This window comes from Tachysurus vachellii, chromosome 6 (assembly GCF_030014155.1).
Source record: "Tachysurus vachellii isolate PV-2020 chromosome 6, HZAU_Pvac_v1, whole genome shotgun sequence".
Taxonomy (NCBI): domain Eukaryota; kingdom Metazoa; phylum Chordata; class Actinopteri; order Siluriformes; family Bagridae; genus Tachysurus; species Tachysurus vachellii.
Window position 1 is genome coordinate 6,401,610 of NC_083465.1, and position 16,722 is coordinate 6,418,331.

Consider the following 16,722-nt stretch of genomic DNA (forward strand, 5'->3'; position numbering starts at 1 on the left):
AGAAGAATAATAATAACTAGATTTGTAAAGTTCGTCGAGACAAACTTTGATGTTGGCTTTGACGGTGCAAGTATTCGCAAAGGCCGGTGCTTTTTGGAGGCGAGTGGACATAAGGGTTAGTGTTACTTTTGGAGGCAAGTGGACAGAAAGATTGTGAAAGCTACTGGACCGCTAGGGTGCCAATACTTTTGGAGGCGAGCGGACATGAGCATGTGACATGATCCGAATACCCATGAGGCAGTTCCCCTCATTGTGCTGAGTGTTTTGATATGTCACATGTCCATGTTGTGCAAATTTTTTATTTTCACGTGATGACACGTGACGACACGTGACGTGACGTGACCATAACACACGTGAGGCACTTCCCCTCATTGTGCTGAGTGTTTTGATATGTCACATGTCCATGTTGTGCTAATTTTTGATTTCGCTTATTTTGGGGGCGGGGCTACACGTGACGTCACGTGACGTGACCAAAATACACGTGGGGCAGTTCCCCTCATTGTGCTGAGTGTTTTGATATGTCACATGTCCATGTTGTGCAAATTTTTTGATTTCGCTTATTTTGGGGGCGGGGCTACACGTGACGTCACCAGTATACCCGGTGGGGTGCCAATACTTTTGGCAAAAAGTGGCTACTGAGGGTTTGGACATTTCATGTCAATACTGCAGTCATTATGGGATTCTACTTATTATTATACTGCATAGAACACAGGAGAGAAGCCGTGCCTGAGCTCTGCGCACGCTGCGTGTGTGAAAGCTTAGAGGAATTTTAGGAATTCCCCATTCAAGTCTATGGGACGTTCCATCGTCGACTACGGGAAAACCGAAAGTTCCGTCGGGACGCCGAGTCCGGAACTTTGTCCGGAGTAACGTCCTAAAGAACCTGTCCGAGTTTGGTGTAAATCGCTCGAAAACTTGCCGAGTTATAAACCTCCAAAATTTATAATGGAAGTGGATACGAAAAAAGGCCACTTTGAGCTTCCGTACCGGGAATGCCGGAATTCCGATCGCTTAGAAAAGTAATAGCAACAAACTTCAGACCAGGGTCTACGACATATCCGAATTTGGTGCATGTGGCTCGAAAGCCCTAGGACGAGTTACTCTTGATAAATTTGTGGCTAAGAAGAATAATAATAACTAGATTTGTAAAGTTCGTCGAGACAAACTTTGATGTTGGCTTTGACGGTGCAAGTATTCGCAAAGGCCGGTGCTTTTTGGAGGCGAGTGGACATAAGGGTTAGTGTTACTTTTGGAGGCAAGTGGACAGAAAGATTGTGAAAGCTACTGGACCGCTAGGGTGCCAATACTTTTGGAGGCGAGCGGACATGAGCATGTGACATGATCCGAATACCCATGAGGCAGTTCCCCTCATTGTGCTGAGTGTTTTGATATGTCACATGTCCATGTTGTGCAAATTTTTTATTTTCACGTGATGACACGTGACGACACGTGACGTGACGTGACCATAACACACGTGAGGCACTTCCCCTCATTGTGCTGAGTGTTTTGATATGTCACATGTCCATGTTGTGCTAATTTTTGATTTCGCTTATTTTGGGGGCGGGGCTACACGTGACGTCACGTGACGTGACCAAAATACACGTGGGGCAGTTCCCCTCATTGTGCTGAGTGTTTTTATATGTCACATGTCCATGTTGTGCTAATTTTTGATTTCGCTTATTTTGGGGGCGGGGCTACACGTGACGTCACGTGACGTGACCAAAATACACGTGGGGCAGTTCCCCTCATTGTGCTGAGTGTTTTTATATGTCACATGTCCATGTTGTGCAAATTTTTGATTTCGCTTATTTTGGGGGCGGGGCTACACGTGACGTCACGTGACGTGACCAAAATACACGTGGGGCAGTTCCCCTCATTGGGCTGAGTGTTTTGATATATGACATGTCCATATTGTGCTCATTTTTGATTTCGCTTATTCTGGGGGCGGGGCTACACGTGACGTCACCAGTATACCCGGTGGGGTGCCAATACTTTTGGCAAAAAGTGGCTACTGAGGGTTTGGACATTTCATGTCAATACTGCAGTCATTATGGGATTCTACTTATTATTATACTGCATAGAACACAGGAGAGAAGCCGTGCCTGAGCTCTGCGCACGCTGCGTGTGTGAAAGCTTAGAGGAATTTTAGGAATTCCCCATTCAAGTCTATGGGACGTTCCATCGTCGACTACGGGAAAACCGAAAGTTCCGTCGGGACGCCGAGTCCGGAACTTTGTCCGGAGTAACGTCCTAAAGAACCTGTCCGAGTTTGGTGTAAATCGCTCGAAAACTTGCCGAGTTATAAACCTCCAAAATTTATAATGGAAGTGGATACGAAAAAAGGCCACTTTGAGCTTCTGTACCGGGAATGCCGGAATTCCGATCGCTTAGAAAAGTAGGAGCAACAAACTTCAGACCAGGGTCTACGACATATCCGAATTTGGTGCATGTGGCTCGAAAGCCCTAGGACGAGTTACTCTTGATAAATTTGTGGCTAATAATAATAATAATAATAATAATAATAATAATAATAAGCTTATAAAGGAAATCAGAATGTTGGCTTCTACAAAGCCAACATAATTAAGGACATGGCAAAAGTTCCAGATTACTCTTTACAATTTTTCACCTGTTTCATAGACCTTGTTCACACGGTCATATTCGACTATTAGTGGATTCTATTATTATTTGTCCTTAATATTAAATGCGAGTGTGCATTCAACTGTCCAGTAAGAAGGTAAATAAACCAAGAAAACAAACAAAAAATAATCCAAAAAAGTCAATCTTATTAATATCAAGCAAACAAAATTGAGTCCTTTGGAACTGTTGCAACTGCATTGACTTTTACAGATAAAAAAAAAAACAGTTTACCAAAAACAAAGGTAAGAAAAAACAACCTTCAACATTGTTTATTTGGTTGTTCCAGTCATCAGTAGACACACCAAAAGTCACAAAAATATCGAAGTGGAAACATTCAGCATTGGTGAAAAGTAAGAAGACAACAGCTGCTTTAAATCTACTGTATATCTGCAGTTACAACAACAAGCCAGTGATCAATTCAAACAGTAAACCTTGGAAATTAATGCTGCTACGCTGCTATAAGGAATATATTTTTCTGAAGTCCCCAAGCAAATATTTATTAATTTATTTATTTTACAATCATTAGTCTCATGCTCAAAGCGAAGAGGATTTGGGGGTGATATGTTTGTTGGGGGGCAGTAATGCGTAAAAAAATTGTTATAGGTGATGTTGCAGCTATATGCAGCTCTGTGGTGGCCTTATAGGGGGCGCTCTGAGAATGCAGTGTAGCTCTTTACGCGAGCGAAATACAACGGCGTGTACATTTTGTCAAGGTCGAACGCCGTGATGACTGTTTCTCCAGTTGATCTGAAAGAAAAGATTTTAAAATAAATGACAAATTTGAGCTTAAAAAACAAAACAAAAAAGTTTTAGTTAATGTTACTTCTCAGGGGAAAATCACCTACCTAGCACACTTATCCTCACATATATATTATATGTATATACATACATATTATACACTGTGCATTGTATTATACATTAACATTTGAAATATGAAAGTATCCTTGAAACTAGCTGCATGCTGCGTCTAATTTGGATTTCAAATTTGGAGTTCAAACGCTTGGATTAATAAGATTAAGTCTAAAACTTGCATAACCGTTATCTAAATTAGCGTTAAAATACGTTAGTGAGAAGACCTTAAGGCTACCAGCTACAAGATAATTAATTTCGTGAACACTAAAGAGCAACATTAAGCTGCATAATTAGGCTTTTTTTTCTGTGCATAAAAGTACCAGAAATTTTAGACTTAACATTTTGAATCACATTTTAACATTTCACGTGCATGTGCGTTTTACTCTGTTATGCTGTTTTTAAATCCATTATGTTAATGGAGAAAATGGACAGACATTTTTATTAGATAATTATTTCTTAAATATTTCTAGCATTGTCTGTGGCCTAGTCATAGCACCCTCAGAAAGAGGAAGAGCGTTATGTCACAGGGAGCTATAATAATAATAATAATAATAATAATAATAATAATAATAATAACCAAGTTGCTATATAAATAAAAGTTAAATAATGTTTTCTTGCACATCCATCATTGTATCCAGCTTTCTGCCAGCCAGCTTCTAGCTTTACTTAAACTCATTAGTTTCCCATTCTTCTTTATTCTGTAGTCTATAGAGTTTAAATGAGAAACTCCTGCTGAAAATGACTGCCCTTTTAACTGACATTTGCGATTTCTGCTTATGATTACCAGCGTAGTTTATTATCAAATGCATGCACAGGAGTCTTGATTACTACAGCCTGATTTAGAGTAACATTATAATCCACTGACATTTATCCAGCAGTATTTAGCTAACGTTACAAATAAACATGGTCCGGTTTCACGTTATTTCTTTGACAGATATTAGTAATACAGTTTAGGACACGCCAGCCTGCATAAATGATTAGCTGGTTTTAGGAAAACGTAGACGGACCTGTATGTGATGTGGCAGGAGTGATGGATCCACACAAGCTTGTTGAAGCGCTGGCGCCCCCAAGAGGAAAGCTGCAGCCCCACATGGAAGGAGCGTTCAGACTCGGGGACTGGGTACCGCCTGCAGAACCGACTCCTCTGGTACTCGGGCGCCTTCTACAATCAAAATATGTCATTTATACATGAGAGACATCTCACCTTTAACACGTTCAGAAAATAAACAAAAAATTACAAGTGCTAGGAAAATTATACAGCTAACTTTATACGATTATACAATTTAACTTTAGTTAAAGCTACAAGAATTGGTGAAACTGCAAACACATGGTTATTCTGCCAGTCGAGACATGGCTGGATGCACGTTGTGATGACATGCGGCACCTCTGTCCAAAATTGGATATAGGTTGTTGGGAAACTCACCTCGTCTTTTCTCTTGGATACGACGACATAAACTTTGGTTTGATTGTCTGTGTCCTGGGACAGCCGGTAGTGGCCAATCATGATGGAGTCCATCCTGGGCATAATGGAGATGCACACGTCACTTAGAAATACAATAAAAACTCAACACACACATGTTTAGTTAAAAGAATCTTCATGATGTTACAGCCTGAAGTTTATCTCCAAATTGAACTCAGCTGAGAATCTCAGACGTTCTGATCCCGATTAGTCGTTCTAGTCAGCGTGATCTAAAAGCTGTCCTGGTGCAAGGCTGTTCCATAACCAGTATAATTTAGCTGAATAAAATCCAGCTTTGTATGCAAAAGCTTACATGTTCTACTAAGTTAACTTTTTGCTGATCTTCAGAAAAGAAGGTCTAAAAGAAAAGTACATCAAAACGTTCTTTTACCATGTTACGGGATTGCTGTATTAAACAAGAAATTGCGTCATTTTGCCAATCAGTAAAATATGCTTTAAAATGCATCCAAATTGGATCCCTCACTACTATATTCATCTATTACATGTGTAGAGTTGTGAAAGTGTACACAGATGTTTTGTGTGACTGTAACACAGTGTGAATGAAACACAGGATCTCACAGGAGATATCAGCAGGTAGTGAATATAGAATTACTTTCCCAAACCAAATGACTAGGATTACATTATCTCTAAGACGTTTTGCCAAATGACACAAATGCTGCCTTTGCTTCTATTCAAGGTTTGCAGTGATTATTTTCATATGTACATCTGTGAGTTTTGTGCAATGACCAATTGTACATTTAAAAGGTAGACAGATGTACTGAGGCAAAATAAAAAAAAAAAAACAATTAATTTGTTGTTGGCTTTTCAGCTGCTCAGTGTTTGAGATCACCACAACGGATCATATGGGCTGATTGATTTGCTTTGGCACTGTTTTTTTTCAGCGCACACACAACATACTTGTACCTGGTGGACTTTAAGACCACAATCCTTGAATTTTTTCCATTCTAAATGCATCAAGGTGGCAATGAAAGCTTTTCAAAAACTTCAAATGAATCCGCTCACTACACTATAAAGTGCTACACCACCTTGCGTTCTTGCTTCGCAGACGTGGAACCGTGGCCAGAGGCTCCTCAGGTGTGGTCAACATCATTACTTGTCCATCAGGGAAGAAGCGTAAATACCTGGAACACATGCAAAGCTGTGGCTGACTTCACATGTTATGAAATCATGATTTAATGTGTGTGTTTGATTGTAGTTCATCTCAACCTGTAATAGTCCACCTGGTGCCACGCTCTGTAGAAGCCGTCCAGAGACTCCTCCCCCTGACGGATGTATGACGTTTTACTGATATAAACACCTACAAATAAACAAAACATTTCTTCATGGAGAACACCACTCGCTGACCCTTTATTTACAGTGATACCAAAAAACCCCACACAAAATCAATGTAATATGCATTTGCTCATATTTCTGCAACTATAAAGGCTGAATTGCTCAAAATCCTACAAGGAAAGACACACACCATCAAAGCGTACACGTGGCCGCTCTAAGAACATGTTCCTCCACGAGGTGAACGGCAGCAGTTTGGTGCAACTCCGGCCCCATACCCTCAAACAGGCCGAGCGCCAAATCTCAGGGTCCCTGTGTAGAGATGACGCATGATCGATGACAATTTTGTCACCATGAAAAAAGCATTTAAAGTTAAAACACACAATATGCAGCTAAAGGTTTCTGGACACATGACCATCATGCCCATATACAGGCTTTTCCACTGACTGTTGCCTCGAAGTAAGAAGTGCACAATACCTTTGATGTGGTAAAATTACAAGTTTTCCTTCTCTGGCTTTGACATGGTTCCTCCATGACAATGCACAAAGCGAGCTCTATGTAGACATGGTTTGTCAAGGCTAGAGTGGAAGAACCTGAGTGTAATACACAGAAACCTGACCATAACCCCCTGAACACCTTTGGGATGAGTTCACCTCGCTAATGTTCCTGTAGCTGAATGAGCACAAATCCCCACAGCCACACTCCACAAAATCCGTTGGAAAGCCTTCCCAGAACAGCAGTGCTTATTCAAACCATAAACGGGGGACTGACTCCATAATAAAGCTCACGGTTTTGGATTAAGATGTTTAACAATCCCATGCAATGCTAATGTGAGATGCTTAAGTGTCCATGTCCTTTTATCTATTGTAGCTGCAGTGGGCATTTACACACAAAGTGTTATGTAAAGCAAACAAGTTTTACTTTCTTTCTTTCTTCGTGGCAAAAATAACCTTGAAAGTAGTTCAATCAGACCTGGTTTACATTAGCATGACAAAAATAACCTGGCATTCACCTTGCACAGATGTAGAAACCCCTGCAGACAAGGGAAAGCTGCTCTAAAGCTCGCATGTCCAAATCTGAGCTCACCACCCAGCGGAAGATGTACATCAGCACCTCAAGAGGCAAAGCTACAAATACATGCACCAGAAATACATCACCATCAATGACATATTTAAAATATATATATATAATAATAAGAAGAAGAAGAAATAAATCATGTCCAGCGATATGTTTGAAATAAAATATTACCTGAAATATGCACCTGTGATGTCTCCACCTCAGGCTGACAAATCTTCTGTGAGGAATGCTCTACAGTCAGCTGGTGCTGCAGGTACGCAAGGAGATCATCGATCTCGCCATCATTTTTGTTCTGCTCCAGACTGGATAAGGTAAGAGAAGAGGGAGTCGACGCCAAGAGTCAAAGCTACTTGCGGAACCTTCTGTATATTCAACTACGCTATACATCTAGGAAAAAACAGCTTTTGGTCAGGCTGTTTTCTCCGTAAGGGCAGGTCAGCAATGGAACACAGTACAGGAAACCATCAGAGAGTCTTTGTCATTCTTTTCATTCAAAAACAATGCAAAAAAATGGCTTGTAGAGAGCCAAACCTGTGGGCACTAATTCTTTCTGGGTGTATTTATATATTTATAATTATTTTACATGAATTGTATTTGCTAACCATAATGTGTTGTATGTAATTTTATTTTGTGATTTTATAATTGTGATTATTTTTAAGGTTGCCCTTTTTACATCTGGCTGGAGGACTGCCGATGAAAATTAGCACTTTTGTGCTAACTCGGGTACATTTACATTAGTGTAATGTTGATTAATGTACATTGTCCTCTTTTAAATAAATAAAAAAAGAAAGAAAGGAAGAACAAATGTTTAACCCTTACTAGCTGCCACCCACACGGTCTGGATCAGGAGATCTACTGTAGTTGATCTTAAACTCAATGTCAGGCACAAGCTGCATTGCACTCTTGTAGTACTTGATAGCTGCAATGGAAAAAAAAATCCAGTATAAAGTCACAACAACAAAAAAACAACACAACATGGGGTTATATACTGTTATAACTGAATAACATAAGTATTGTAATAAAGGAAGGTTAAATAACGAGACAGATCAGTCAACACATTCTGACCAATCAGATATGAGGAATCAACATTATTGTGTATGATGTAATGCTATAATTCTTTACTTCAACATCACATATAATACTTTTCAATTTAAGAATTACCTTCGTAAACAGCTCCATTTTGCTCCTCTTCAACAGCTTTGAGGAACAGCTCTCGAGCCTGCAAGAATCCGGAAGTGGATGAAACAATCGTTTAGGTTTTTATTGGATTCAAAGCGACGATGGAACAGCAGGACAAATGTCACTGTGTGATAATCATACCTCAAGGTTAGGTCAGGTTATGTCACCCTATAAGTGAATAGTCTTTTGCATGGACAGCGGACCTTGGTTATTAATCCTTTAGCAAACATATGTGTAAATAAGCCAATCCAGAAAAAAGTTTTCTGCCGGATATACAGAGGTTTTGGGAACTCTGATTTTCTTTGTGCTCAAGTGTACATGTTGATCACTCATGAAAGTGCAATGTATGATTTTTCACACAGCTCATTTGCATGTAGTCATGCCCACAAATTCCATAAAAGGTCAAGCAGCTGAGCATGAAATGACCAATCAAAGTAAAGACAGAAGGACAGAATTGGAAGCTATTTTGACTCACGTCTCTGCCGATAAAATGGAATAATAATAATAAATATAGCTGCAAGCAGTGATGACGGGCCTTCGCACGTTTTTTTATCGCTATACGGTGCCTTCCAGAAAACAATGCACGGTGGGCAAGTGCATCAAGTGGGTAAATATCAGTGGATTATTTTATGTTGTTACTGACCCATTTGGGGACTGTAGGTAAATGAAACCCCACATTTTAGACAAATGGGGGCGCTAATGAGCCACTTAAGAGACACACCTTTGTCTGACCTTTTTGTCCACACTTAACAGCCGACAAATGGGATGTATGTGTCAAATTTCAAGTTAATCTAAGCAAGCCAAAAGCCTTAAATATGCCTGAAAAAGAAAGTAAAGTTTGACGCGTTGCCATGAGAACAGTGTTTGAGATATCAAAAATCTGTTTGCAATTTCGCATCTCCAATATCTCTGCGTCATGGTGGCCAAGTCTGGTCTCAATTGCATGAATCCCCTAGGAGGAGTATTTAAAAGTTTACCGCATGCAGCTGTCAAAAAATCCACCTTTGTGACTGACACACTTCCTGGGGCCTGTTGGTGGCGCTATACCCGGGACTCACAATAAGCACATCGATGCGATCAGAATCGTTGGCCGAACATACACACCGCGCGTCCTCACAATAAGACATTTTTTGCTTTAGATATTAGACACTTCATGTTTCTCTGAATTCGCCATAATTAGTCGCCTCGCCATGGCAGCACCGTTCGAGATATCGAAAATCCCTTCGCAATTTAGCAAGTGCAATGTCTCAGCATCATGTTCACAATGTTTGATGTCAATCGCATGAATTCCCTAGGAGGAGTATTTAAAAGTTCACCACATGCACTTATAAAACAATCCAAAATGGCCGACTTCCTGTTGGGCGAAGCTCATAGTTTAGAGCGCGAAAGTTGTTCGGGTCGATGAGATCTATATGCGTACCAACTCTCCTACAAGTGCGTACATAATTCGCCGATCTGTGCACCAATGTTTGTTTTTGCATTACAGGGGGCGCTACAGAGCCCCCCTACCACGCCCGTATTCCAGCCTTTGCCCGAGCCTGGCGTCGCACGACTCTGACATGTGTGCCAAATTTCAAGAGTTTTCGAGCATGGTAAGGGACCCCAATTGGCCAATGTGTGGAAAGAAAAAAAAAAATACTCCCGAGGAAAAACAATAGGGTTTCGCACCATTCGGTGCTCAGGCCCTAACTATAAAAATAAATCAGCTGAGGCTTTTGGATAGACCAGCCAGTCCTCTGATTATATAACACTGCTTCTTTTGTCATAATAAAACGATAATTTTTATTGGCTTAATCTATGGACTTGTTATTCTTATATTATACAATAGTATATCTTATATAATACGATAAAAAAGCTTTTTTTCTTAGCCACTGATTAAGTGAACTAGCATAAGGATGTGTTTATATAGAGACTCTGAAGCACTTATGTAAGTCCCTTTGGATAAAGAAGCCTGCTAAATACTATAAAACTCATAAAAATGAGCAGTTTAAAAAATTTTTACAGTATATTTCATCCAAGTACAAGTGTAGAAATCAAAACCAATCAAAATTTATATGGTTATATGTTGAAGTTGATCGCATTGAGGTTTCAGTTAGTCTTATGGACTCCTTACTGGAAATAAAGACTTATTGTGACTGTATTATCTACATGAGTATTACATCAAAATTACTGATATAATTAATGAGGAGTTGTTCGAATTATAACACATCATTGCCACCTACTTTCTCCTCTCGGACCAGCTCCTGTGTCTTCCTCAGTTCAGCAGATTTGGACAATCTAGTCTTAATCCCGGAGCCAGGACGCAGCTCTGACATCCACTGAGCCCTAAAAACGCTAAGCTCCAGCTGAAAAGAAAAAAGGGGCCAGAAGATTACTGATGAATATCCAAATCACCAAATAATCACTCGGTCATTAGACAAAACATGGAGCAAACAGCAATCCCTTTGGAGTGGGAACAAAATGATACCTTGTTCAGAAGGGGCTGAAAAAGAATAAAAACAATCATAAATAAAGGAAAATTTCCATTTGAAACTTTCCATCTGGGAAATATCCCAAGTTGGAAACTTACCGGGAATTTATGGGAATTAATTAGAAATTTAATAATTAATTAATTAATAAGACATTTTGACATTTTTACTTTTATTAAGGAAAGAATCCTGAAAAATTATAATAGGTTCTAAAAGATTCTGAGGAGCACAATAGGGAGTGGGAATAGGGGTTTAAATATAACGTTATGTAATATGTAAATACTCTATGGAAATACTCACTAAGATGGACATTTATTGACGTTAATTTGTGTGCAGGATTCAAGAAATGATCTGTGTTATGTTTTGGAGGAATGCACAGTGCATTAAGGGGTTCGGATTCAATAGCCCTGCAGTACAGTAGGTGAAGTGCTGTGTGCATGGGATTGATGAATGTGCAGCATGGGAATTCTGAAATAGCAGTAAATCTGGTTGTTTTAACCAAGATTATCCTGCAAGATTTTTTTTCAACTACATTTAAATTTTCCCAGGAATTTTGCAATCCTACTATATAAGCAGATTTCAGAGTTCAACCATGCTGCAGTGTAACAGATAAGAGGTTTATATATACAACACTAATACATAAATGTATTCTATTACAACTGTATATATCATATCCTGAGTGCTTACTAACAAAATACTTAATCTAACCCTTATGTTTAGATTTGTTTCCTCTTCTAGCATCTGTGTGAAGTACTGCATACTAAATACTTGTTTCTGACCAATTTCCAACTCCTAACTACTTCGCCTCATGTGCAAGTAGCTCTGGATTCGCATCAGTCAACTGCACCAGGGTAAATCTTTGGTTGCTATAGAAACCATTGATGCATGTAGGACTGACCTGCAAATTAGAATCCTCAGAATTTTCATCTTCCCCCTCTTCGACAGAACCAGCAGTCATATTTTGGTTGATTTCAGCCTGTTAATGGAGGAAACGATCATTTTACAGATGGTTGATGTGTAACATGCTTCACCTTTACAATGCAGCTGTACAAATACAAAGTTACTGCAATTAAGTAACTCTGTCGGTTAAACATTGACAGATCTCTGGAACACACAAGTTCAGATTTCTCAAACTTCTCACCGAGACGGAGTTCACACCGTTTAGGTTTCATGATTGTTACTGATCTGTCACTGGTTCTTTTAAAGCTCTATAATATAGAAGATGAAAGCGGGTGTAACATAAATAAATAATCAAATAAACAACACACACAATGAGGAATAATTAAATGAGTTCACCAGTTCAGCACATTTATTGACTCTTCATTCGTAAAGGTGTCTTTTAGAAACAACTCAAATGATTCATTTACATTTACAGCATTTGGCAGACACCCTTATCCAGGGCAACAATTGAGGGTTAAGGGCCTTGCTCAGGGGCCCAACATTGACAGCTTGGTGGACCTGGGATTCAAACTCACGACCTTCTGATTGGTAGCCCAACACCTTAAACACTATTCTACCACATGATTTATCTCACCCTTCCTCATACTTTTTCTATTGATGTGATCAATATATTCACATTCATCGTTAATTCTACAGCTTTTCTACTCTAATAAGCCCAACAATATAATAAAACATAACAGATTTACATTATGATAAACCGTGTGTAAAAAGTGTGTATTATAAATATCTGAGGCATCTAGAGATGTACCAGCTCCAGTTAGACTCTTCGATACTAAAGAGGAGACGCCAACTCCATGTGGTCTTTGAGGACAACCTCCTCATTAATACAACATTTATCAGACTGTATATTTATAATCACACCCTCCGGTGTCACCCATATGAGGACGAGGTTCCCCTTTGAGTCCGGTTCCTCTCAAGGTTTCTTCCTTCACCATCTAAGGGAGTTTTTCCTCCTCACCACAGTCACCTCAGTTACCTCAGTTTTGCTCATTGGGGATAAATACAAACACATTTAAATATTTCTAATAATAATCTTGAATTTTTTTGTATTCTATTAATCTTTATTATAATAACCTTTATAATTTTGTTTTATGTTTATGTTCTGTAAAGCTGCTCTGAGACAATGTCAATCGTTAAAAGAAATAGTGACGTAACAATCACGAGTTAGCCTTGTATGCAAATTAACATGTGATGTCAGATGGATACTTCCAGAAGCCTTCTTTCAGCAAACTCCAGCTTCCTTAAATATTAAAAATTAAAAATATATTTTTTAGCCATGCAACTAACAGAAATATATCATGAAATCGTATAAGGTGATGATAAAAAAAATACTATGTCGCAATACCTGACTGTTTAAACTAAGTAGCTTACTAGCTATAGTGGCAGCATTAACATGTCAAAACACAACATAGTATCTGCGAAGGTATGTTATTTTTTTCCTACACGTTTTCCGACACAACGCGATGATTGGCTATTCATGCCCCGCCCCTTCGTTCAGAACTCTGATTGGACAAAGCTGTAGCCAGGACTCGCCAGAAGACGGGTGGGAAAAGAAACGCTACACGTCATACATGTTGCATTATTAGCCACTTTAGCCACATTAGCAAGCTAACTGGAATAGTTATAGATTTTTAAACATATCTACCATGTTGGCGTATCTTTGACGTGTTGTTGTGGCGCGGGAAACCGTGCAATATCGGCGTGTGTGTGTGTGTTTTTGTTTACAGATCACGGTCGGAGAAACGGACGACGCAGCGAGCAAATTTCCGAGCGCGCCACACGGCAGCCATCATGTTTACCGTCAGGCAGAAACGTAGCAAGCGCAAAGTCGCATTCAGTTGTACACAGCCAGGCGTGTGAAGCCAGCTATACTGCCTTCAACTAAATGTTTATTATCGCACAAATACACAAAAGTCTTTTCTATATGAACTACGTCAGCCACCTATAATAATAATAATAATGATGATTATACTACTACTACTACTACTAACTAATAATAATAATAATAATGATAATAATAATAATGATGATGATGATTATACTACTACTACTAACTAATAATAATAATAATAATAATGATAATAATAATAATGATGATGATGATTATACTACTACTACTAACTAATAATAATAATAATAATGATAATAATAATAATGATGATGATGATGATGATACTACTAATACTAATAATAATAACGATAGTAATGATGCTGATGCTGATGATGATAATAAGGGGGGGTGGGGGGCATGGTGGCTTAGTGGTTAGCAAGTTTGCCTCACACCTCCATGGTTGGGGGTTCGATTCCCACCTCCGCCTTGTATGTGTGGAGTTTGCATTTTCTCCCCGTGCCTCGGGGGTTTCCTCCGGGTACTCCGGTTTCCTCCCCCGGTCCAAAGACATGCATGGTAGGTTGATTGGCATCTCTGGAAAATTGTCCATAGTGTGTGATTGCGTGAGTGAATGAGAGTGTGTGTGTGTGCCCTGCGATGGGTTGGCACTCCGTCCAGGGTGTATCCTGCCTTGATGCCCAATGATGCCTGAGACGCCAGGGCACAGGCTCCCCATGACCCGAGGTAGTTCAGATAAGCGGTAGAAAATGAATGAAGAATAATAATAATAATAATAATAATAATAATAGGGGGGCACGGTGGCTTAGTGGTTAGCACGTTCGCCTCACACCTCCAGGGTCGGGGTTCGATTCCCGCCTCCGCCTTGTGTGTGTGGAGTTTGCATGTTCTCCCCGTGCCTCAGGGGTTTCCTCCGGGTACTCCGGTTTCCTCCCCGGTCCAAAGACATGCATGGTAGGTTGATTGCCATCTCTGGAAAAATTGTCCCTAGTGTGTGATTGCGTGAGTGAATGAGTGTGTGTGCGTGTGTGTGTGTGTGCCCTGCGATGGGTTGGCACTCCGTCTAGGGTGTATCCTGCCTTGATGCCCAATGACGCCTGAGATAGGCACAGGCTCCCCGTGACCCGAGGTAGTTCAGATAAGCAGTAGAAGATGAATGAATGAATGAATGAATAATAATAATAATAATGAGATGAAAAAATCTAGGATGCATATTTATTAAAAAAACTGAATCTCTTTAAATAGGCAAAATAGTAATGTACATGTTTAAATAGTCTTTTTTCATGCTTTGTTAAAAAGCTTGCATAATCTTTCAAACAAGAAATAAATACTGCTTTATTTATAATTGCTTGCATGAAGGGTTACAATTTTATATTTGCATGCATGAAATACACCCAAATCAAATTTATTTTTATTCTCACATGGTCCTCAGATATGGGACTATATACTGGGTCAAAATAATGTTATATAAGAAAAACAACAACAATAATAATCATATTAGACTGGAGCATGGTAAGTAAAGCAGCTTGCAATAAATACAGACTGTTTGGATTACCACAAAACCCACTGTGAATATCTAAGACCATTTTATTATAGCTTTACTATAATGGCTTTAAAAATACATACCTAGGCCTATAACCTTATTTGTTTATACAGTAAGCTTGTGCACACTACTGTAGCTTCACATTTGACTGCTTGGCCTCATGGAAGTACCCCACCCCTTGTAGCTTCCTGCTGTAGTAGCCTATCTGCTTCCCATGTTCTGATGTTTGAAGTGAACATTAACAAATGCTCTTGACTTTTATATGCAATATTTTTTTGCTTTGCACTATTGCCACTTTTCTATGCACCCATTTTTGTACTGATTGGCTCCTCACAGGGTCACAGGGAACCTGGAGCCTATCCAAGGGGACTCAGGGAATTAAAAATCTGTACTGAGAGGCGGATTGCATTGCCACCACAAAGCTCCCAGGACAAGCTTGTGTTACTGTCTCTGCAGCATCTCTGCATGGTCTCCACATGTCCATGTGCATTTCCTCTGTGCTTTCTAGTTTCTAGTCTTCCCACTGTACAAAAAACACAGGTAGTTGCATTGGTTATTTTAATGTGAAATGTACCTGTGAATATGTTATTGAGTGGTGTCCCAAACGGTGTTCCAACGGTTAATCCTCCTGACCCATTATTCAACATGACCTTGACCAGAAGAAAACACTCACTGAATTCTAAAAGAATGAATGTTTACAAGAATACATATTTACCGATTGATAAAAGAATGAAATCTGTAACCTCATGTAACTGCTGCTATAATACTGTGTTCATTCCAGTATTTCTGCACACGCAATATTGATTGAACATACAGTATTAACACTGGCCTGTTTTTGTGTACTGTAGTTTGTGTATTGTTTTTTGTGAAATGTCTTGTATTGTTCGTTTGCACTGTCCATTTGTCCTGTACTGTCTTTCTGCCTTTTTGTCTTGTCCTGCACTGCCTTCTGCCTGTTTGTCACTGTCTTTCTGTCTTTTTGTCTTGTCATGCACTGTCTTTCTGTCTTTTTGTCTTGTCCTGCACTGTCTTACTGCCTGTTTGTCTTGTCCTGCACTGTCTTTCTGTCTTGTCCTGTACTGTCTTTCTGCCTGTTTGTCTTGTCCTGTAGTCTTTCTGCCTGTCTGTCTTGTCCTGCACTGCCTTCTGCCTGTTTGTCTTGTCCTGCACTGTCTTTCTGTTTTGTCATGCACCGTCTTTCTGTCTTTTTGTCTTGTCCTGCACTGTCTTTCTGCCTTTTTGTCCTGCACTGTCTTTTTGTCTTGCACTGTTTGCACCAGGTTGCACAGATGCACATTATGTATCTAAATCCTTCGCTCTGTCTTTGTTTTCATGTAGCACCATGGTCCTGGAGAAACGTCTCATTTCACTGTGTGCTGCAACAGCTATATACGGTTGAAATGACAAT

At 39.6% G+C, this 16,722-nt stretch overlaps 1 protein-coding gene across 1 annotated transcript; it reads right to left on the reverse strand.

The window, feature by feature from the left end:
- Window positions 1-2,891: 2,891 nt before the first annotated feature.
- Window positions 2,892-13,771, reverse strand: fbxo9 (F-box protein 9). Its single transcript, XM_060871903.1, has 13 exons — window positions 13,568-13,771; window positions 11,861-11,938; window positions 10,717-10,839; window positions 8,477-8,534; window positions 8,135-8,234; window positions 7,487-7,617; window positions 7,251-7,365; window positions 6,432-6,550; window positions 6,176-6,266; window positions 5,995-6,090; window positions 4,913-5,006; window positions 4,497-4,651; window positions 2,892-3,384 (listed from the first exon to the last, which is right to left on the reverse strand). The coding sequence occupies exons 1-13, from the start codon at window positions 13,568-13,570 to the stop codon at window positions 3,276-3,278; spliced, it is 1,272 nt and encodes a 423-aa protein (XP_060727886.1). The 5' UTR covers window positions 13,571-13,771; the 3' UTR covers window positions 2,892-3,275.
- Between the last annotated feature and the right edge of the window lie 2,951 nt (window positions 13,772-16,722).